At 40.6% G+C, this 24740-nt stretch overlaps 1 protein-coding gene across 1 annotated transcript in view; it reads left to right on the top strand.

Moving 5' to 3' along the window:
- Nucleotides 1-24740, top strand: part of CERS6 (ceramide synthase 6) — a 300927-nt gene that overhangs the window by 96236 nt on the left and 179951 nt on the right. The window contains exon 3 of the mRNA XM_046658899.1: nucleotides 1731-1861. Coding sequence (XP_046514855.1) covers nucleotides 1731-1861 — 131 coding nt within the window. The remainder of the gene's footprint in view (nucleotides 1-1730; nucleotides 1862-24740) is intronic.

Consider the following 24740-nt stretch of genomic DNA (forward strand, 5'->3'; position numbering starts at 1 on the left):
GGACTGGGTAAGTAAATTATGGCATATCCTTATAGTTCTACAAAAAGAGGACATTCTTTATATTTTGATATGGAAATATTCCAAGGTACATTGTAAAGTGAAAAATCCAAAGTTTAGAATGATGTGTATACTATGCAACCATTGTGTGACAAGGGGGATGTAAGAATCCATATTCAAGTTTGCCTGTGAGTGCACAAAGTAACTCGGAGAGAAACTGATTTAAGAACTGGTTACCTGGTAGGAAGGGGAGAGTAGGAACTGAGAGAGCAGTAAGAACAAAGTGGGAAGGTAAGACTTTAGATAATTTAAAATCTGTGAACTATGTGAATATTTTCCCTATTCAATAAGCTTAGAAAATAAATCGAAATAAAAATGAATTCCTCTAAGAAAATGGCATAGCCAAGATATATTGTAGGTTGTGAATTTTCTCTCTCCCATATTTTTTAATTAGGAGAGACACAAAAGGAGCATGTGGATGGTGTTATGACTGCTGAAAAACCACTCAAAGTACATGCCTCACTGAAAGTTGGGAAATAATTTTCACAGACATAACCTCAGCACATTTTATACCCTCAGTCATAACACCAAGGCCATTTGCTGTGTTTTCTGTATGTCTGACACCTCGAATTGCTTGAGATGCTTTAAAAAGTTGCCATATGGACATTCCACCTGTATAACTTGAAAGCTGGTCAGCCTGCCTTTCCCTACCCCATTTTTGGTTATTTCTTCTGATCATTAACCTCTCATTAATATTAAAGCAAAGGCGGAACAAATGAAGGAATAGAACTGAACTGGCTTAGGTTTGCTGTGGGCAGGTCACCCTCACGTGATTGTTGGCAGGATGCTCTCTAAGACAGTGAAGAGACGGGAGAACTAACATTTACTGAGTTTTACGTTTGTTGTTACATTTGGTCCTCACCACAGTCCCATTTAGCTGGATAAATAACCCCCCCTTTTTTTTTTTACAGGTGAGGAAACTCAGGCTCAGAGAGGTCATTAGAGGGAGGAATTGAATCTGTCTGTCATCTCCTAAGGTTATAGAAATGAGTCAGAGACAGAGAAATATCATCATATAGCAAGCATAAATAGGGTCTCTTTCCACTTCACCAAGTTTGCTTCAAGTAATGCATAGTTGTTGTAAAAGGTTGACGGGGATCCGGCCAAAAGGAATGACCAAGAAAAGGAATAGAAGAGGAATGTGTGAAGAACAGAGGAGAGGGAGAGAGAAGAGGAAGAAAGAGAAAACATGTTTCGTAGTAGAATTAGTACTTTAGTTTAACGTGAGGTATTTTGGGATTATTCCATGTTTTTTGTCTGTCGTATGGTATCCTCATATGTGATAATTGGATATAGCATTTTTTCCTGAGAAAGTGAAATATTTGACTGATGCATCTTTGCAAATTCACCATCACCTAACTCCTTTCCTTGAAGGCTGATGAAGCTGACTCTGCCAGTTGTGTGTTCTGTTGAATCTTCGTTGCTGACAAGAAGTGCAAGCATTAGAGCAAGATTCATATTTTTTCAATATTGTTTCATAATGAATAACTTTTCTTGTCCTAAGTGGTTATGTTCATGCTGCTAATGGAAGGTCTACGTCCTCAGCAGTAAATATAGAAATCTCAGTAGTAGATATTAATATTAAAGAAAGGGAGAAAAGTCTCAAATATAGACAAGGGCAGATCTGTTGATGGTGAAGATGAAAATGGTTTTCCCGGTACTCTGTTTCATAGCATCCTGATGAAAAGCGGTTGGAAGGTCTCTCCAAGCAGCTGGACTGGGATGTCCGCAGCATACAACGCTGGTTTCGACAGAGACGCAACCAGGAGAAGCCAAGCACGCTGACGAGGTTCTGTGAGAGCATGTAAGTTGCTGTTTTTCTTTTTGATAGAAAAACCTGCCTAAGTACTCATACCATCCTTGAGGTGAAAACAATGGCTCAGTGCAGGCTCCAGCAGCTCCTAGAAAGCTAGAAAGCATGTCATCTGTTGGAAAAATAGTCCATGAAAAACTGGAGGATTAACAGTTTGTAAGAATTTGTGATTTCCACTTTGGATGCAGTAAATGCAGTTTGTTTCCTAATGGAGTTCCTACAAAGCAGGCAGATTATAGGGGCCTACGGTGGCATTTTCAATCAGCCCCCTCTGAAACACAGCGCTGAAAGTCATTACTTTTATAGTTTGAATTTTAATGGAGGGGACTTTGCCAAGATGTTCTTTCCACTGATAAAAGCTGAGAAACTGGGATATATTGTCAGAGGGTCATGACGATGTCCTATATTCCTGGAGATTTAAGAAATGGCTATATTACATTCCTGGGTGAGTTTAATGAAGCATTACTTGAAGGTGGGGGATGGAATGAATGTCTCTACCATTTCTGAAATGTGAACTTTATGGCGTGTAAATTATGTATAAATAAAGCTGTTAAAAATAATAAAAGACCCACAGAGAACTCTTCTAGCACAGTGATCTTTTGAAGTAGTGACACTCAATATGCTTATCTCTAGGAAAGTTAGAGAAAGAAATATAGAAGCATTGAGCACATCCTTAACAAAGGGAAGATTCTGCCTCGAGACCCATTACTCTGTTTGGTCTTTATCCCTTGGGATATGGCTGTGCCTTTGTCTAACAGTCCTTTCCTTTGGGACCTTTTTCCTGGCACCTGGTCATTTAAACAATAGTGCTGTCAGTGTAGCTCCCTTTATTGCAGGCTCCTTCTATTTGGGGTTAAAGTTGCACTTTTAGATTTAGCTTTCAATTATGCCAAAAAAGCATTTTAGCAATTGCAATCTAAAGCTTAGAGGGAAGCCTAATGTTATAGGAGAAGTGAGTGAGAGGCAGAATAATATCATAAATTCCTAGGGCTAGATAAACATGAGGGGCACAAACAGGGTCTTCAGGAGGTCAGATATTTATAAAATCTGGAAAAACCACCTAATAGTTGAAATCTGCAAAGTCCTTCCTATAACTTCCTGAACTTAGTGGCAGTTTATGAGACAAGGATTTATACCATCTGGGCTACTGATCAAAAGCTAGAATTGCTTCCTGGCCTGGCCCTGTCACATACGCAAAGGGCCTGGACTCCATCATTAAGCTGTGGGTCTGAGCAGGGGTGAAGTTGGGTCTAGGCACATGCCCACATGCTGAAACTCATGTGCCATCTTCCCTTCCTCCAGCTAACTTCTTTGGTAACTCAGTGCTAGCCCTTTCTATGTTATACTGAGTCTACACAAGCTTCTACTCCGGTATGCATAGGAATCAGTCACCTGGATCTCGTTAAAATGCAGATTCTGATTCAGTCTGATTCAGATTCTGATTCATTCTGGGATGGTAGCTGAGACTGCATTTTTAACAAGTTCCTAGGTGATGCCACTGGGCCATGGACCACACTTGGAATAGCAAGATGCAACACTATACCAGTGTCTGTCTTCTCCTTGAATTCCGCTGGTCTTATTTGCACACCACAATCACCAGGATGGTCATAGCTACCATCAGTTAAAAATATTTCTAAGTGGTTGCTAGAGGCATGGCAATGTGAGGGTACAATGAGGGGTGGGGGAGCGATAAAGTATTGATTGTGATCTCTTCTCCCGAGAAGCTCAGTATAATAGTGTCAAGGAGATATGACATAATATCTGAGTGTGTGTGGGTCTATATTAGATATTAAAAAACAACCAGATATGTGTGATAAATGATTGATAGGGACAGTCAGTAACTAAAGATTAAAGGAGAAAGATCAGCTCTAGGTTAGGGCACCCACGGAAGTTGCTGGGTCTAGAACTGAATCAATACCAGTAGTCTTTGACTGTGCTGATGAACTTTGCCTTGAAACTCTCTTTCTCCCTGGCTTCCGGGTTGCCACTAGATTTTCCTGCCTTTCTGAGGTCTTTCGTTTGCATCATTTATTCTGCATTTTCCATATATCTTTAATGGGCAACTTCTCCAGATTCAGTCTTCAGCCTCTTATTTTCCTCATTCTACCTTCCATTCTCTGTGTAGACGTTATTTCTTCTCAGCAGCTTCTTCCAAAGCCATATGTCCAGTGCAGATGATTTTTCTGAGGCATCATTCTGTCTCCAGCTGGCCACTCTAATTTGCTTCCACTCCTGACTTCCTTCTTTCTCCTGTTGTTTGTTTGCCTTCATTCTATTACAGGCTGGAAACTCAAACCAATCAGCCACTGAGCTCCATTAGTTCTTTTTAAAGCTACTGCTGTGGCCCAGATCCTTATTGTTCTCATAGGTCTCATTATTTATATCACATTCATAGACATTTTGTTTGCTACCAAAAATAAATAAATTTTCCTAAAATACTACTGTCTCCGTGTTCTGCTGCTTTAAAATCTTGATGATTCTCTGCAGCTGTAGGACAAATATTAGGCTCCTTAGCCTGATAGCTGGAGTCTGGCCTTTATCTGGTTGGTATCAGTCACCCAAGTGAGCCCTTCCTTGCAGAGGGCTGTGTTTTCACTGTCTATGCTTCGTTCACTGCTGCCTTGGTTTGTGCTGTGTTCCTGGCACGGAGCACCTACATTCCTCTGCCCTGCCCATTTATCTACTACCTATCCTTCAAACCCCAGGCCCTCTTGGAACTGTGGTGTGACTGTTGGGTCTGGAGTGAGCACTGTTTCTTCTGAATTCTTAAAGTCCTTGTTGTAAGTATGAGTAATTTAATACTGAATCACATGCTTCCTTATATGGTTATTTAACTTAGCTTGTCTGTATATTTTCACCCTAATTGTATCACACATGCTCCTTGAGGGCACAAGAACCACATCTTGTTTTTCTTGCATTCTTCTCAGCCTGTAGCAGACATATAGACTCTGCTGAATAAATATTTGTTAGAGGACTGTATGTTAAGATGGCATTGTTTTGGAAGGATTTGCTGATCTAAGTTGGTATCCTGCTCCCCAAAATGAAGAATGCCTAACGTACACTGACTTAGCCTAAAATTTGTCTGAAAAATTACCAAACTGTGGAAAGCTCCAAGACAATTTCAAAGACAGAAATTCAGAGGAAAGAATAGGATGGCAAAGGAGAACATTTAGGTAACACCACGAGGAGTAAAGCAGAATTATATTGGTCTTTGTATGCACATGCGTGTGTTATAGTTATTTGTTCATCAGTATGAAAAGTGATCTGGAAAAATTGTTCCTAACCAGTGATGCTCTTCACAGTCACCTGGCAAGCCTTTCAAAATACTCCTGCCCAGGACCCGTTCCAGGATGTCTGATTCGTTGTGGTGTCCAGGTGGGGTCTGGACACGTATATCTTGGAAGAAACACCTTGAGAACTAATGACACACAGCCCTGGTTAAGGAGCACTAATCTCTGAAAAGCAATGACTGCTGTTCAGAAATACTAAAAATCAAATTAGAAAGCAAGACAACACAACTTTGGGTCTTGTAAATCTAGGGCTCAAATGTAAAGATTCCATAGTTTTTCTGTTATATAAATTACTATTTTAGAAAATATAGAAATCCCTTCTGGGGAATTGTATTTCGTCTTTCAGCAGTGTCAAATAGTACCAGTACGCATGCCAAACAGCGCTTGTAACCATCTGCTGGCATGTCCAATTTTTGGCGCACCCATTTAGTACAGATGGACTGAATAGAAGTTGTTCAGCAAATAATGTGTTGAAACATTGACGTGATTTTTTTTTTCTTCATACTTGATGTCAGTCATTCACAGCTGTGTTACTTTTGATGAATATTTCTTCTAGAAGCATTTAAATCCTTATTGGCAACTGAAATAGAGATTTTTCAAGAGAGAGTGAAGAATTTATAAAAATGGGATGTCATGTGAGACATTTTAGGAGAAACTGGTTCTAAATGGGAACCATTTAGCTAGGACGTTGTGCTTTGAGGCTGCTGAAGCTTTGTCTTCCTCCTCCAGAAATTGCATCAGGATAATATAAAAATAAATAATATCTGCAATAAAAAATATCTGCAAGATGAAACAGGAAGGGGCAGAGATAAGATGTCAGAATAAATGGCTTCTCTCTCATTTGTACCCTACCTGTGCTCAATATTTTTGAATATTATGCAGTACGTTTAATGGTGCTGGGAGTAAATATTATATATGGCTTTCATTTAAGCAGTCTCCAGTTGACTAGACAGATAAATCTCCCATATGATAACCTGAAAATATAGGACAAGGAACATTCACACTTCACAGATTAGTAGTAATTTATTTGGATTGAATTTTACTCCATATGGAGGCTTGTTGTTAGATGAGGGCCCAAGATTGTCTTTTCTTTAGGCATTCCATTTTAGAGTTGATGCTGATTAAAACTGCCATATTAAAATGCTGCCATATTTTGATGCCTCTGTTCAGTGGCAAGAGACTGACCAAAATCTGGAGACCTTTTGAAATTGTGACTTTATTTTTGCAAAGAAGCCCTGTGATCTTCTTAATTTGTGATTCCATTGACCTAATAATTCTGCAATGAGAAATGAGTGGCTTAAACACTTGCCCTCATGACACCAACTCCATTACTGTTTTTACTTCATAGCTCTTTACTTGGATAAGTCAGCAATGCTGTCTTGTGACCTCAGTAAGAAAGCAGAGCCTAGTAATTGAGAGGGAAAAGGGAGCAGGGTTGTACAGGAGAAAACAAATTGAGTCTCATATTCCTTTATTTCAGATCAACCTTTGATCTGAGGAAATTGTGTGGTGAATATAATCAACAAATTTTCATAACCCAGTCACCTGTTTGCAAAAAAAAGCAACTGAGTATTTGTAAGCTGTTTTAGAACCTTCCATATATTCCACACTCTGGTAAAGGACAAAATTTTGCCAAAGAGAAAATTCAGTTTTGATTGTTTTCTCCATTAGATCATGACGTGAGCATCATTTACAAAGTTTACTGTCCAAGATCTCCTGAAAGGTGGTGCAGTTTTGGAAGGGCAGAATGAGAAAGTATTATCATCTAGAAGAATAGCATCTTCATTTTTTCAGTACTGGGATACACGATCAGCAATGTGTCGATGCTGATCATGAGTCTGGAAAAAAAAATCGTAAAATTGGAGGACAACCTCTTAGTTCTTGAGAAGTACAGGGTTGAATTGTTTTGTTGCTGTTATGATGGTGGTAGTGATTTCCCATTAATACAAAATAGTCCCTGAACTGATGAACAACTTCTGTCGTCCAAAGTACAGTAGTGGTAGACCTTATTATTGTTCAGATTTGGTTGAGTCAGTGAATGTCTTGGTGTTCAAGACTACTTTTGACTATTTTAAACGGTCTTAAATCTGTGGGTTATATTCAGGTCAGTTTTAACCTTGGGGCAGGGGTCAGCTGACTTTTCCTGTAAATGGCCAGAAAGTAAATATTTTAGACCACCCGGACCTTGTTGCAATTACAACTCTGCTGTTGTGGCACAAAAACAGCCACAGACAAAGCAAATTTGCATGGCTGGGTTCCAGTACATCTTTATTTGTGGATACTGAAATTTGAATTTGTCATATTCATGTGTCATGAAGCATTATTCTTAAAAAAAATTATTTTAACCCTTTCGAAATTTAAAATTAATTCTAAACTCATGGGCTGTATAAAAACAGATGACAGGCTGGATTTGGCCAGCAAGCCATAGTTTACAAAACCTTGCTTTAGGATTACAGTATTATCAGCAGTTCTTTCAGAGTTTCGAGAAAGAGAATGTGATCTTACAGCACCAGGCACAGTGATCCATCACTCAGTGTCGCCATATAATAGACACGTTAGGACAGTTCTGTAATTAGTGTGCACATCTCTAATATTCCTGGAACATGGTGCCTTGATGCTATGTAGTTTCATTTCACTCAACCAGGCCCTCTTTGAAGTTGTTAGTATTCTCAAGGCAGTATAACTTTCACTACACAAATTCTGAAGATTGATGAACTGGACTACAGACAGTCTGCTCTTTGCCTTGAGTAAGCTTTTGAAATCTTTCTGCCTCCTTCTATTCCAGACCTACCATCTGTGGCAAGTGAGCTCAGGTTTTCCATTTAGATCAAGCCTCTCACATTCCTTGATGGCATATGGCTAGGCCTCTAATTCATGTGTTCTGGCTAATTAAGGAAAACAGATTTTTGCTAAAAATATCAGAGAGGCCCTACTTTGGCCAGGCTGGCTACATTTTAGGTACTGCTGGTCAGTTTTCTTTAAATCCTGAATTTCCCAAGGTTCTATCGATAATTTTTCCAATAATTTTATTCAACATGGAGTTGGATGGTGATGAGAAGGACGGAGTAGTGTATAGAGGAATGACTGAATTTACTAAAGCCTAATGTTCTTGTTTAATTCTTATCTGCCATTTTTTGAATCTATATGCCATTTCTCTTTGTCTTCTGATCTATTTTAAAGTTATTTATTTCTGATTTAGAACAAAATCATGAAAATTATTACAATCGGCTTGGATTATAGAGGATGTATAAAAGTATAAATAATGTTCATAAAATTTGAGGAAAAAACGGTCAAAAGCCTATCACCTGGAAATAAATAGTTTAACTTTTACTATTTATACAGTATTGTATTCCATAGATGTGTCCACACAAATACACATACACGCTGTGTATCTAACTTGGTGCCTGCGTGTCTGAGATTTTTTTATAGACCCTGTCTCATCAGAGGCCTGAAGAAGGCTGTAGAAACATTGTATTTTATGCTTTGTCTCCAGGATCTATAAGTCATTTCCCTCTGAGTGGCAGTACAGTCAGTTGTGCCATAACTTGCCATATGCATTCCTAAAAATTGCCACCCTATGCACAATTGCACGACAAAACAGCACAACACAGGGCTTATGAGAAAAATGAGTTAGGGGCACAGTACTCAAAGACTTCATCAGTGACACGTGAGGAAAAAAAGATAGGATCCTAATAAAAGTTTCACACATGTTAAATGGGTAAGAAATACATAAAGACTATAATAAATGTGGCACTTTACCTTGAAAAAGACCTGAAGCTTGCTTGTGAGTTGGTGTTGGTGTTGGTGTCTTAGTTTGCTAGAGCTGCCATAACAAAATACTATAGACTGGGTGGCGTAGCAGAAATTTATTCCTCACAGTTCTGGAGGCTGGAAATCCAAGATCAAGGTCTCGTGGGGTTGGTTTCCCCTGAGGCCTCTCTCCTTGGCTTGCATATGGCCACCTTCTCAGCGTCCTCACGTGGTCTTTCCTCGGTGTATGCTCATCCTTGGTGTCCCTTCCTCTTCTTTTCTTTCTTTTTTTTTTAAATGATTTTATTTTTCCTTTTTCTCCCCAAAGCCCCCTGGTACATAGTTGTATATTTTAGTTGGTCCTTCTAGTTGTGGCATGTGGGACGCCACCTCAGCATGGCCTGATGAGCGGCACCATATCTGCGCCTAGGATCTGAACCAGCGAAACCCTGGGCCGCCAAAGCAGGGAGCCCGAACTCAAACACTCGGCCACAGGGCCATACCCTCCCTTCCTCTTCTTATAAGGACACTAGTCATGTTGGAATAAGACTCCACTTTTATAACCTCTTTTAACCTCACTTACCACTTTAAAGGCCCTATTTCCAAATATAGTCATATTGGGTGATAGGGCTTTAATGTATGAAATTGGGGTGGGAGGGACACAGTTCAGTCCATAGCAGGGTTGGAAGGGTTAGAGCTCTTAAGTTACTGTGAAGCAGTGGAAGGAGGGTGATCTGAAATCAGAAGGAAAGTTGTAACATTAGATGGATATATCTCATAAAACATGTGAACTGAGGTAGCCTGGAGATGTTTGAGGGGGGTGTGTGTGTGTTTTGTGTATTCCTACGCTGCTTAGGTCAACTCAGTGCAGTTTTCTGCATTTACCTAGTGTTTCTGGCAGAGATATCACACATAAGCAAATGTGAAATTCATGCTATGCTCACCTAACATTGGAAATGTTCACAGTTTCACAGCAAGCCTCATAGCAGGACTGATGATATAGGGTAGCGGTATATGGGGTGAGCTCTGGAGCCAGGCAGTGTGAGTTTGAGTCTTCTCTCTAATAAAAACCGTGGGGTATTTGGGAGAGCTGTATGGTCACCTTAAGCTTCAGTTTCTTTATCTGTGAAGTGAACATGTCAATAGTGCCTACCTCATAGGGTTGTTGTGAAGACTAAAAGAGTTAATATATGTGAAGTGTTTACAGAGGTGTCTTGCACGCAGTAAGGTAATAGTGAATCTTATCTACCTTCGACATTGTTGAATTGTCTGTTAGTCAAGTTGGTGTAACAAGAGCAGCAACGAATAGCTAGTAGTCTGTCACAACCAAGCACTGGTCATAGGGACATTCCCTAGCAGAGGTGGCTCTGGTGTTTGTCATTTGGGGAGGAGAGATCCAAGGAGATGCAAGGAGGGCAGTTTCTCAATTTAGAACAAAGCTCTTTTATTCTGTGGAACCCCAAGGAGACAGAAAACATGTGGGTTCACAGGGCTGTCAACTTGGGCTTTACTTACACGTACAAAACAGATGCAAAACCCCTCTGAGTTCAGAGCCTCAGAGCCTTGGACTTGCTGCTGTGTAGCGACGTGACAGAAGTGGATGAGAAAAGGTGTCCTACTTCAGCAGGGAGCCATGCCCGCTGTGCCTCTAGAAGCCAAGGCTTTTGAAGCACCACATGAGAAATGTCAGAACACACAGTGAATATCTTTGAACCACAGAGATTTAAAATTTGCCCAGGCGATTCTGAGCACACAGCTTGTCTCTGCCAGGAGGGAGAGAAGAACAAAGCCTGGAACTCAGTGGTGCTGGCTTTAGTAAAGCCACCTCTGCTGAGGCCAGGACAGTCTGATCAGCCTTAGGAGGTCAGCATGGCTTCTGGGTACAGAAGTTCGCTGTTAAATGTAATATTTATTGGTTATCGCCTACGTGCAGGTGAAGGGGCTAAGGAGGCAATTGATCTTGAACAGATTTGAGGATGGAAATCAAATGTGTCTGGTTTATGTCCTGGCTCAAGCTATGCTACCCTTAGCAAGCAGTTTAACTTTTCCAGATGCCTCTTCTGTAAAGGGGAAGTAACTCCTGTTATAGGGTCATTCTAGGAATCAAATGAGAGGGTGTATGATGTACATCTCTTGCTCCCTTTCAACTGGGGTTGCAAAGTTTAGTCAGCATCAACGTCTGACCTTGTGGGACTCTCTAGGGTCAGTTGGTACTGCTTATTAGTAAAGTTGTTCAGTATCTTAGATAGGGAGCTGTAACCTGTAACACTTCCGTGATGTGGCTCCTTTCTAGGGCTGCTTCCTTGTTGCCCCAGCCATGGGGTTTTCTGGGTCCTGTACCTTAATTTGCCATCAGGAGAACTATATTTTAGGTTGAGAAGGAAGCACTTTGTTGCCTCCTCTTGAGACTCGAGTTTGGATTGCCCTCTCTTTTTCTCCTCTTTTGTTCTCCCTCCCTCCTTTGTACCACCTCCCACCTCCTGCTGTTATAGGGGCAGGTGCCTTCTGTTTCTTCCTGGCTATTCGCCCTTCTCTGCTTAGCTCATGGCGGCCGCATCCCTTGGCAAGACACAGACAAGAGGCTTAAAAGACTCCTCAACCGTTACTAATTTAACTGTAATTGTCTTAAAGTTGGTGTGATTCACATGACTCCTGATGTTTGAATATAACACCTAGTAATGTAAGGGGTGAATGTGGTTATGTGTGAGATGGTAAAGGTGGGGAGGGTAGCCACTTGGACAAAGCAACAGGATGCCTAGTCATTTCCCCTTTGGGAAGATTCGAGCAGTTCCAAGTGACTATTGGGGGACAAAGTCTTTGAGGTTTATTTATAGGCCTCCCCAAATCCAAATTTATAATCCAAATTGAATCTACCCAAGATTGGAGACTTAACTAAAAGCAATTAAGGCCAATTATTGTCATTTTAAATGCAAGTTGAGCTGTTGGCAGTGTCTATGAGGCTATCGTGATTTGGAAGAATTGAAGTATTTTAGAAAAATCACTTTAAATTTGACCAGTAATTCTTATTCTGCCTGTGTATTTTCTTGTAGCAGTTGTCAGCGATGGGAGGCTGGATACTGCTCTTAGGGCTCCACTATGTAGAAAGTTAATGATACTGTTCTGCAGAGAATATGTTGTGAGTGAGACAATTGGTGCAGTGTCACCCACGTGGTGCATCATGATGCACAGGTCAAGGTTAGCAGCAGCATTGTCATTAAAGGTTAGTGTGTAAGTTTTGGCAATCTCACTTAATTCTGCAGGGTTCTGATAACTCCTGTACTCCCTTTATTTAGCCACAGATGTAATGAAATTGCATATTTTCATCTTAAATATGATATTATAAGAATAGATTTTTCTTGCAGATATAGTGGACACTTAATGCTACTCGGTGAACTAGGCCCCGAGCAGGGAGGGGAAGGAGATGTTTACTGAGGTTATGTGATATTCCAGATGCTATACCTCACATCCGCCCTGTGTCATACGTTATGTATTAAAAGCTCTTCTTACTCCTGAAGAAACTAAAGCAAAGAGAGAGTAACTCACCTAGTGCCGCTCAGCCAGTAACAGAGCTGGGGTTTGCACCCAGGGTTGCCTGAATCCAGGGGCTTGTGTTATTTCAACTGCACAATGTTAGAGAAAGCTCAGGAACATTATATGTCGCCACATTCAGAGCAAATACGGAAAGGGGGCACTTTGGTGTTCTGTTTGCACATCATCGCCTCCTTTCTCTCTCCTTTTGCCTCCAGTTTATGAAAGACTGGGATTAAATTTAATTGCTTTCTTCTTGGCCCACTGATTGCACTTTTAGTCATTCTCTGTAACTGTACTTGGAGACTTATTTTCACTATTTGCATCTCTCTTTGCTATTAAACTGTCCAACACCTTGCCTTCTGACACTGTCTTATTCATCTTTTCATCCCCCACAGCTCAACACATTGCCTGGCGTTTTGTAAGACCCCAATAAATGTGTACTGTATGTATCAATTATTTGGCTTAGGGACTGGATTGAACTGCTAAGAACTAGGGAGCTAAATTTAATTGGAAGAAGTTCAAGTTTATTGTCTTTCAAATAGTCTTAGGGCAGATTGAGGTGGGGAGGGAGAAGGAAGGAAAGGCTTTCTGCAGGAGGTGACCCTGCTGAGTTTTTAAGGATGGTTACATTGGCCAGGTAGAGAAAGAAAGTGAGGGTGCCAAAGGCTGCTCCAGGGAGTGGACACTGCCTGAGGAGCTGGGGAACTGCAGTCAATATGATGGGTGAAAGGAAAGCCGAGAGGCAGGGGCAGCCCTATCCCCGGGCTAAGGCCGTGCGCATTTCTTCCCACCCACTCCTTTCTACCTGTCTAGGGCTCTCTGACCTTCTGCTCTAAAATGTCCTCACTTTGCCTGCTTTCACAAAAATCCCATGTTTACTAAATGATTGGTTCATTTCAGACTGGAACTGACTTTTGTTATCAGTGCCTCATACCAAGGTATGACTAAGTTTAAACCCTTTTATTGTTGTAGTTAAAAAAACTTGCTCGTAGAACATAAATCTCTCATTGGTAGATATGCAATAGAGATGATTTTGAGCAGGCATCTTCCTGTGTTCCTTGTGTGGTCTGTCCTCCAGCCTTGACCTTGACTTCTAAAGGGATAGTATAGTGCATAGAAATCGCATGATACCTCTCCCCTTTTCTTCACTACCCCCCATGCAAACATGCAGAAATTAGACATCCAAAGGAAAAAGAAAGAAAGCCAAATTAAATTATCTTCTCACAACTGGCTATACCAACTGTGTCATATTTTACAGAAAAAAAAAAATCAGTATAGGCGCCATGATAACTGGTAGTATACCATTAACTTAGCACTTTGCAATCAAGGTACAACATTAAAAAAACCCCCAAATTTGGATGTGCAGTGAAGAAGCACGAACATGCTTGTAGGTTTTTGGGGACAAGTGAATATTTGCAATCAAGATTATTCAGAAAATCCAGAAAAAATCCACACACCTGCAGGACTTAATTCACTTCAATTTCCCAAAAGGTTACAGAGGGCCTTGTGTGGCAGTGGCTAGGTGCTGGGGGACTTTAAGTTAAAAAGGACAAAATTACTGTTCTCTGGGGCTCAGAGTTCAGGAGGGGAAAAAGGCACAGCAATTTAGAAGAGAGCTACAGGCACATTTACCTCTCCCTGGGGACAGGGTTGAGTCATCGTACTGTAATGACACTTGTGGGTTAGCAAACCAGATTTGAGATAAACAAATCTAAGAATCAGTCACTATAGAGAGCTTCTTGTGAGTGTATCTTACGATGGATTTGGGGGACAGAATTATTATTGACATATGTAGGCTAAGTGGGTTATATCACAATTTTATTTGTGGAATTTTTATCTTTCAAAGGAACAGTATTTATCTACTGATGTCCATGGAATAGCAAATGACTAGCTTGTAATGGGATTCTGCCAGACCTTCCTTCAATGAAGCACATACCCATAAGCCTGTGTTTCTTATTGTTCCAGGTGCTAGGGGAGTCACTAAACGTGCAAAGTCCTTAGTTATGCTGGCCCCTATTTGGTGTCTCTTGTCCTTTGTCAAACCAGTTTTCATCCAGAGCCATCATTGATCTTTTTTTTTTTAGGGTTGCCAATTTTTATTTTGTCACGTAAGGATATTAAGTATACACATATGACCATTTATTAGTACAATGATTATGCCGGATTTAGGATATTTTAATAGATAAAAGTAATAATGTCAAAAATTGTATAATAACAGTTTCATTGTATTTGCAATGTGGTTTGCAGAATTCCAGCCCTAGCATCACAAAGCAGAGTACAGAGGGTGCATTTGAAGCTGAGTAACAATAACTCAATAATCAGCTCACTTGCTGGGTGTGGAGGAAACTTGATGAGCCCTAGTTGCTTTAGATTTAGTCCCCAAATTTTGTACTCTAGGCGTGAGCATGAACTGCAGCTTGAAAACCTATCACAGGGACTCTGACTCAGTTTTGCTATCCCAATCGTTGAAAATTAAGTTGAACCCACAGTGCGAAGCACTTGGCAGCAGCAACTGTCAATCTCAGTGATCTTTCTTTTTGGTCACCCTTTCTTCTCTGTAGGTGGATGGGTGGGGGCAGGAATAGGTGAGGGGCTGCAGGGGGTAGGAATAGTGAAAGTGCTTTCTGCCTTATAGAATGTCCAACCCGGTGATCTGAAGATTGGGATACTGTTTGCAGAAAAATGGAAACCAAGTAAGACATTCTCAGTGTATGGGGAATGAGGTACCTGCTGTGGTTTGGGAGATAAGGTATGAGAGGCTTAAACTTACACCTAGTTGATAGGCCCATGCAGATCTCAATAAGTAGCACAATACAGAATTTCCTCCAAAGTTGTTCTTTATGTGTACTTTTCAATGGACACTCTTGTTTTTCTTTCTTTATTCATTGAGATGGTAGTTCTCATCTACTATTTTCTTTCCCATTATTGATTTTCATTGTGGAAATGTGTCCACCTTGAACGAATTTCAGTTCTAATTGATTCTAATTCTGAAATAGGACTTGAACCTGTGTGCATCATTTCCATTTGATTGATTCAAAGTAAAATCTTGTCTTATCTTGAATTGTGAAGTGTTACATGACTTTGGCTAAATCTCTGGTGTACTAAAATCTAAGAGCTTCTTTTGCTTCATGACTTTAAGTGTTCTTCTTTCTGTTTCTTCTCCATACTTATGTGGTTCAATAAACATTTTTTGAACATTTACTACATGCTGGGTTCTGTATCAGATGTTAGATGGAAAAATAGGAGCTCTTCCGTTAGTGGATAAATGACAGAATCTTTTTGTTTCACTCTCTAAACCTTAGTTTCCTTCTCTGTATGACAGGGCTAATAATCTTAAAAAATTGACAGAATTCTTATAACAATTAAAAAAAAGTCTATAAAGCACCTAGGATGTTCCTAACACAGTGTAAGAGTTCAGAAAAATAGTTACTTTTGATCAATTTGAATTTCTGTGTATTAGAGGCTGGCAAAATGAACTGAATTCCCCTACCTAGTCAAATAATATCATTCCAAGTTTGCTTAATACCCTAGGATACCACATTACCATCTATCATTTTATCTAGGCTTTATTTCTATTAAATCCCCAAATGCCTGAAGATGTAATTATTTGATAGATTTGATGAGATGACTTTTGTTGGAGGAACGAAAACTCATAATTTTAGTTTCTTCTTTCCTTTCTTTAAAGAAAAGTTTCTTGGAGGTTGGAGTGAGAACATGGTTTTCTGGCTTTCTGACTTTTAAAGTGGCGTGTAATTTGAAACCACAATCCTTCACTTGTCTAGAACAGCAGGATAAAGCCCTTGTGGTAAAACTAGGAGGCTTATAGCTTAGGCAAAGGGGCCGGAGCACACAGGAGCCAGCAGGGAGGGGGGTCTAGGGTCCAGCCCCACCTGCCTGTCTCTGCCACTTACCAACTCGCCCAGCCTCAGTTTCTTGAAACTTAATATGGGTCAAAATAGTACATCAGATTTAAAATGGGGCCATAGAGTTGTTCTGAACATAGAAGGCACTCCCGCTTTGTAAGCACTTTAATAAATGTTGGCTGTTATCATACTAATGATCTTTAGTCATAGCTCTATAATTATCACCGAAGCAAAGCGAGACCTCCTCTGTGTGAACTTGCTTCTTGAACAAGTTTTAGCTTTTCCTAAGAATTTAGGGAAGACTTTTAAAAATCCATTCCTCTGTGGCTTGTCCTGCTAGGTGAGGGTGCTGTGCTTGTTTCTGCCCCTTGGCCTTTGCTCATGCTGTCACCAACCCCCCTAACTCTACCACCCCTGTTTAGGGTGCCTTTCCCTCTGCCTCATCCACTTGACAAATACCTGATCATCTGTTAAGGCTTAGTTCACCCTCATTCAGCAGACTGTGGGCATTTATTGAGTGACTAAATTATGCCAGGCTCTGTGCTTGGTGTCTGGTGGAGAACAGACCTGGAAACTAATTGTTATAACCTGGGTGGCCTTACCTGCTCTGTCGCAAAGGCATCATACTCCCATTCTCTTTTTCCCAAGTAGAACGGGCAGTCCCCTCTTTTGTGTACCCCTTTAATAATAACAATAATGTGCATTGCTCTGACTTATATTTCTTTTTATGTGCTAGCCTACAAACTCCTTTAGGGCAAAGAGTCCGTCTTACCCTTCCTTGAAGACTCAGCACCTAGGACTAGGCCTGCACGCAGAAGGTGCCCAATAGGTGTTTTTAGAATGTGTGAACACGTGTTTTAGGGCTAATGACCTTCTAGAGATTGTTTGCCAAGTCTTTGTTTCATATATTGCCCAAATATATTTTGTGTGCCTACTGTATGCCAGGCAGTCCTGTAAGTGCTTGGGATATAGTTTATATTTCACTGAGGGAGGAGACAATAGACAAATAAGTCAAATACTGTATATAAGATATCAGTTGGTTCCAAGTGCTGTGGAGGAAAATAAAGCTGGAAAGAAAGATCAGGAGTGTGTGTTCGTGCATAGAGGCGTGAGTATGAGCATCTAGGGGTGGTTGGGAAGTCGTTCCTGAGAAGGCGGCATTGAACCAAGGCCTGAAGGAGGTGAGGGGACCTCATCCAAAGCAGAGGAGGAGCAATTGCAAATATGCTGAGAAAGACTGTACCTGGCCTGCGTGAGGTCAGGCCTGCCTGGGGTTGAGGGGGAGTGAGGAGGAGAGAAGTAGAAGGTGAGGTAAGGGGGTGGCCAGACTGTGCAGAGCTCTGTAGACCCCTAGAAAGACTTGACTTTGGTGTTTTTCTCTGAGAAGGAACCCATTGGAGTGTTTTGAACTGAAGAGCAATGTGATCTGATGAACATTCTAACAGGTTCCCACTGGCTGCTGTGTTCACAATGGATTGTGGGAAGGTGAGAGCAGGCCCAGGAGACCAGGTGGGAAGCTGCTGCCATCATCCAGAGGAGAGTTGTTTTTTATTTTATTTATTTAATTAATTAATTAATTTGAGGAAGATTAGCCCTTAGCTAACTACTGCCAATCCTCCTGTTTTTTTGCTGAGGAAGACTGGTCCTGAGCTAACATCCATGTCTACCTTCCTCTGCTTTATATGTGGGATACCTACCACAGCATGGCTTTTGCCAAGCAGTGCCATGTCCGCACCCGGGATCTGAACTGGCAAACCCCAGGCTGCCGAGAAGCGGAACGTGTGAACTTAACCGCTGCGCCATTGGGCCGGCCCCCAGGTGAGAGTTCTTGGTGGCTTGAACTAAGGTGGTTGGTTGTAGTGGAAGTAATGAAAGGAGTTCAGGTTCAGGATTTTTCAAAACTTTAATTTTGAAAAATTTCAAACATATGAAAAAGGAAAACAGTTTAGTGAACACTCATTTATTCATCAACATTTTGACATATTCGCTTTATACCTTTTTTTGGCTGAACCATTTCAGAGTAAATTAAAGATGTCATAAGATTTTGTGTTTCAGCTTGAATCTCCAGGAAATAAGGATGTTCTCCTGCATGAGTAGAATACCATTATCATACCAAACTAATACATAGTTCATATTCAGATTTCCCCAATTGTCCTTCCTGGGACATCTTTTGTATCTATTTCTGTCAAGATTCATTCATTATATTTGATTATGTCTCTTAAATCTCTCTCTTTCGTTTTAACTTTTTTATTTTGAAATAATTTTAAACTTACAGAAAGATTTCAAGAATCGTGTAAAGAAATCCTATGTAAGCTTCGCCCAGATTTGCCAATTGTTGACGTTATGCTATCCTTACTTTAATATTCTTTCTGTATAAGTTTCAGATAAGCATTTATTTTGCAGATAGAGTAAACAGAATTTGCTGAGACACTCGTTGCGTTGTGTGAGAGAAAGTGAGGATTCAAGGATGACCCCCAGGTTTTTGGCCCGAGCAGTGTGAAGGAAGGAGTTGCCATTTACTGAATTGAGCAAGATGAGGGAGGAGCCGCTCCAGGAGCAAGCTTGGGCTCAACGTTGGTCCCGTCGAGTTTGAGATATCTATTAGATGTCCATGTAGGGGGGTGTCATAGGCAGCTGGATATATGAATAGGGAGTTGAGGGACAAGGCTGCAGATATAAATGTGGCAGTTGTCAGCAAAGAGGTGGTATTTAAAACCCTGAGACTGTGAGATCAGGAAGAAAATAAGGATAAGTAGAGAAAACATCTGAGGACTGAGCCTTGAGTTGTGCTGGTGTTAGAGGTGGCGGAGTTAAGAAGGAGCTAATGAAGGAGACTTCGAAGGAGGGACGAGTGGGTAGGAGGAAGCCAAGAGAAGAAGGTGTTAATAATCAACTGTGTCACGTCCTACTGATGGGTCATGTAAGTTGTGGACTGAGAAGTGACCGTTGGATGTGCTTGTTGGTGTCACAGACATCACTGGTGTCTTTGACGAGCAGTTTGGATGGAGTGCTGGGGGTGAAACCTCAATCTGAGGGCTCAAGAGAAAATAGGAGAAGAGAAATTGGAATATGGGGAACTCTCAAGCAGTTTCTTATCAAAGGGTGGTTTGGAGAAAGAGGGTAGTAATTGCAGGGGGAATGTGGAATTAAGCTTTTTTTTTTTTAAGAAGGGTGAGGCTAGCCCCTTGGCACAGCGGTTAAGTGCGCACGTTCTGCTTTGGTGGCCCGGGGTTCTCAGGTTTGGATCCCGGGTGCGGACATGGCACCGCTTGGCAAACTGTGCTGTGCTAGGCATCCCACATATAAAGTAGAGGAAGATGGATGCGGATGTGAGCTCAGGGCCAGTCTTCCTCAGCAAAAAGAGGAGGATTGGCAGCAGTTGTTAGCTCAGGGCTAATCTTCCTCAAAAAAAAGTAAAAAAGAGAGAAATTATGGCATGTTTGTATGCTGATGGGAGTGATCCAGCAGAGAGGGAGAAATTGATGATGTGAGAGACGGGAGAGATGCCAAGAGCTGTATCCTTGCCTAGTCAGGAGGAGCTGGGATGTGGTGCACACATACCAGTTGCCTTAGATAGCAGTGTGGACAGTTCCTTCATGGTAACAGAAGGGAAGCCAGTGTTCCCGGGCCAGGATGCAGGTAGGTAGAGTCATGTTACGAGCTCATGGCAAGTTAAGAGATTGCTTCTGTTGTCTCAGTGAAATAGGAAGCGCAGCGATCAGCAGACAGTAAGGAGGGAGAAGGAGGTTTTGGAATTTTCAGGAGAGAGGAGAAAGTGTGAAATTGTCTGGAAGTGTATTTATTAATTTCTCTGGATGGAGTGTGTTTATCAGCGTGTGGGGTGGCAGGCAGTGAGGGCATGGGACATCAGTAGGTTGCCTTTTCTATGAATGAAGTGTCAGTGGAGTGTGGTCACCCCCAAGTCACCCTCTCCGATCCAAAAAGCTGCTGGGTTGGGCCATCCTTCCCAGTGCAGTGAACGGTTCCTTAAATTGAAAGCTTGGAAGCAGAGTTGGGAGCTTTAGGGCCCTGGCTCAGGGATTTGGTGCAGCTTTAGTGCAGACGTTTATCAGACCAGGCTGTGGAACTGGTATTAACCAGTGTTATGGATTGAATGTTTGCGTCCCTCCAAATTCATATGTCAAAGCCCTTACCCGTGATGTGGTGGTATTTGGAGGTGGGGCCTTTGGGAGATAATTAGGTTTAGATGCGGCCTGGGGTTGATGCCCCCATGATGACCTCAGTGCCCTTATCAGGAGGAAGAGACACCAGAGCTCACTCTCTCTGCTCACACAAAGAGCACACAGCTATGTGGTGGCCATCTGTGAGCCAGGAAGAGGGCCCTGAACAAGAACTGAATCTGCTGGCATCTTCATCTTGTACTCGCCAGCCTCCAGGACTGTGAGAAATAAATGTCTCTTGTTTAAGCCCCCTAGTCTGTGGCATTTTATTATAGGCGACTAGGATGACCAATAACCATTGGCTCATTCTTCATCATTTCCACATTCATTGTTTGCAGGAGATATGACCAAAGAGAGGAAGGGCGAGTCACTGATGTCCTTCAGTCGGTCTGTAACTTTGGAGATACTGAGGGGACAAAAGTGAACCATACAGCCTATTTTGCATGTGGTTACCTTTATGGAAAATGTCCCCATCTTACTAAACCACTAGTGAATCTCTGAGTTCATTCTCCTGTGAGCTGCTGAGGTAGTAAATTCTTGTTAAATTGCATGGTGTTCCATCCAAACTCCCTTCTGTCCTAAGAAATTCTGTACCACATGCTGAAGATTCTTAAGCTGCCACACGGATTTCTCATGAGCTTTGGGTGATTTGATGCATTAGATACTTTTATTTCATTTATACTCTTAATTTTAAGAAACACATCCAGATATGCCTGCAGCCAGCCAGCCAGCCAGTTTTCTAAATCTGGATATAAATAAGAGAGAAGAGGAAAAAAAAAAAAGCAAGCAGCATTCCTTTTTCTTTCCCAGTTTTTTCTCTTTCTGCTTGCACATTGTATCCTCATTAGCTGTTTTAGATTCAGGTTTCTCCCTTTTAAAATAAGGAATTCAGTAGGAAGACAATCAAATAAGCAGGCACAAAATGTAAGGGATGCATTTTCATAAAATCCGAGGAGCGTAACTTTTTTGATGCATAGAAAGTAATCCTTTGCCTCTGATAATTATCTCAAATAAAATCCTTTTTTCCCCTAAAGTTATTAAATGTTTAATTAAATGTCTGCAAGATATAATTTAACAGCTTGACTCAAGTCAAAGATTCATATACTATAAATAAAATAAAGTTTTAATAAGAACAAAGTAATTCTTTCAGTAATTTTAGCTTTTTACTATAGAAATTTTAACACATATACAAAAGAAGAATAGTGTAATGAATTTTCACGTATCCATCCTACGGCTTCAACAATGATGTACATTCTGCCATCTCCTTCTGATGATAATTCTTAAACTGAAAGTTATAAAAATTATTAAAAACTTAAAAAAAATTTTTTAATGGGCAAAACGTTAATATGAGATGTGAGTACAAGATAATACGCTAATATCCTTTAGGGAGGAGCCTCCGCATTAGAGACCTAGGGCCTGCAAGGGTTTTTAAATGGCCCTGACCTTAGTTCTCATGGGCTCGGGTTCTCTGACACTTCTGGTTCAGTCCTTTCCTTGCGTGTTATGCTCTGATGATAACTAACTGCTCAGAGTTCTCTGCACATTCTGTGCTAGGGCCCTCCACACCCTATTTTTCCCTGCTTTTGACTCTCATTTCTTCACACTCCAGCTCAGGTGCTCTCTCCTCTGAGGTCTGTGCCGACCTCCCCCGCCCCAAACCCCTAGCCCTGACAGGTGTACCCACTTGGAGCTCCTGTTGGAGCCCAGCCTCTCTCCCTGTCTCTGCACTGGAGTGAAATCTAATCTGGTTCCGCTGCCCTGCAGGGCTCTCCATCATCTGCATCTTGGATGTCTACCTCTCTTACTTATCCCCTCTCCCCGCTTCTCTTATGCACTATGCTGCCATGACATCAACACCCTCTCTGCCAAGCTCATTCCTGCCTATAGGCCTTTGCACTTGCTGCCCCCTCTTTCTGGAATGTTCTGCCCTACATCTTTGTTTGGCTGGCTGGTGCTCCCCAGAGGCCCCCCCAAGAGCCCCTCCCCAATCACAACATTGCCTTTCCTCCCGAGAAGTAAACACGACATCATTTTTATGGTAATCATTTTCTTACTGTTATTTTCAGTCTTACCATTTATACATGTATTCCAAAACAACATAATTTAGCTTTATCTATTTTTGAGCTTAATGTAAATAGAATCCTACTGTATGTTTTCTTTTGTGCCTTGCCTCTTTGCTCAGCCGTGTGCTTCTAAGGTCTATCCATGCTGATCTGTGTATGTGTAACTGGCAGTAGTTCGTTTATGTTCACTGCTGTATGGTATTTCATTGTGTAGACATATCACAAAACTGTATTTGTCTCTTCTACTATTGTTTTGTGTTTTGGTTGTTTCCAGTTTTGAACTGTCATAAGAAATAATGCTATGAATATTCTTGTCTACATATCTGGGCACCCTGTTGTGAGTTTCTCTACTATGTAAGTAGGTGGAAAATTTGGGTATAGACAGGGTAACTATAAATTAGTGTTCCAACTAGGACATTTTTGTGCAGGATAAGTGCTAGGCTTGACAGGACCCCAGGAAATAGGTATAAACTGGGATTATCCCAGGTGAACTGAGAGATGTGGATCTGCATTAGAAGTGTACTCACATCTTCAAACTTATGGATACAATTAATCTGTTTCCTAAAGGGATTGTACAAATTTATACCCCTAATAGAAGTGTACCAGAGGCTCTCTTGCTTCACATTCTCGCCACACTTAGTATTTTCAAATTTCATATTGTTACCAATCTCGTTGTAGTTTTAATTTGCATTTCTCTCATTGATAATGAGACTGACTTGTGAAGTATCTGTTTAAATCTTCTTTTCTAATAAATATATTTGAAGATATAAACTTCTTTTTTAGCTTGGTTTTGGCTATATTCTACAATTTTTAATATTTGTATTGTATTACTATTTTACATAAAATATTTTCTATTTTCTAGCATAGTTTTTCTTTGACAATACTTATTTAGAAATGTGTTTTCAATTTCCAGATATGTGGGGATTTTCAAGATATTTTTAAATGACTTCTAGCTGATGGTAAAGATCACCCTCTGTGTGGTCTTTCTCCTTAGAAGTTTGTTGAGATTGCTTTAAAATCCAGTATATGGCCAATGTTTATAAAGTTTCTGTGTATGCTTTAAAAAAATGTGAATATTGCAGTTGTGGTTATAGTGTTGTATTATTTCCACTTAGTGGAGATTTTTATCATGATCGTCAAATCTCCTGTGCTTTTGCTCATTTTTTTTTCTGCTTATTCTGTCAGTTACTGAGGGAAAAATTTAAAATCTACACCACTATGATTATGGATTTTTCTTTTTTTTTTGTAGTTCTGTCAATTATTACGCATTATAAATATTTTAGGCTATATTATTAGATATATGCACATTTTAAATTATAATCTTCCTGGTAAATTGAGTGTTTTATTAGTGTGAAGTGATTTGCATTATGTCTAATAGTGCTTTTAACCTTAAAGTCAATTTTGTCTCATATTAATATAGCTACACCAGTTTTATTTTAAGGGTTATTTGTATAGCATATATTTTTGCAAACTTTTATTTAACCCTTTAGTATTCTTGTGTTTTAGATTTGTTTCCTGTAGATAACATATGGTAGGATTTCGTTTTAATTCAGTTTGAAACATTTGTTCTTTTTCTTTCCACTGGAGCTTAGCTCATATACACTTGATATCTTCACTTTTAAAGGCTTTAAATCTCTGTCTTAGTTTATGCTTTCTATTGTTTTGTCTATTTTAAGTTTCTTTTTCTGTCCTTTCTTGACTTCTGGATTTATTATTATTATTATGATTCCTTTTTTCCTACTGGTTTTGAAATTATTGGCTCAATTTTTAAGTATTTGGTCATTACCTTAGAAATTACAATGGGTATACCTAAGTTATTAAAATTGAATGTTAATCAAACTTTTTTACCCTCCTCTCAGAAAAAAATGAGGTGTTTGGAATACTTTATCTCTGTGTACCCACTCCTGACTTATGTTATTTTTGTCATGCCTTTTTTTTTTTTTAAAGATTTTGGTTTTCCTTTTTTCCCCCCCCCCAAAGTCCCCCAGTACATAGTTGTATATTTTAGTTGTGAGTCCTTCTAGTTGTGGCATGTGGGACGCCGCCTCAGCATGGCCTGAGGAGCGGTGCCATGTCCGTGCCCAGGATCCAAACCTGCGAAACCCTGGGCTGCCAAAGTGGAGCGCGCCAACTTAACCACTCAGCCACGGGGCCGGCCACCTGTCATGCCTTTTATTCTGTGGGTTTTTTTT

Source organism: Equus quagga, chromosome 4 (assembly GCF_021613505.1).
Source record: "Equus quagga isolate Etosha38 chromosome 4, UCLA_HA_Equagga_1.0, whole genome shotgun sequence".
Lineage (NCBI taxonomy): Eukaryota > Metazoa > Chordata > Mammalia > Perissodactyla > Equidae > Equus > Equus quagga.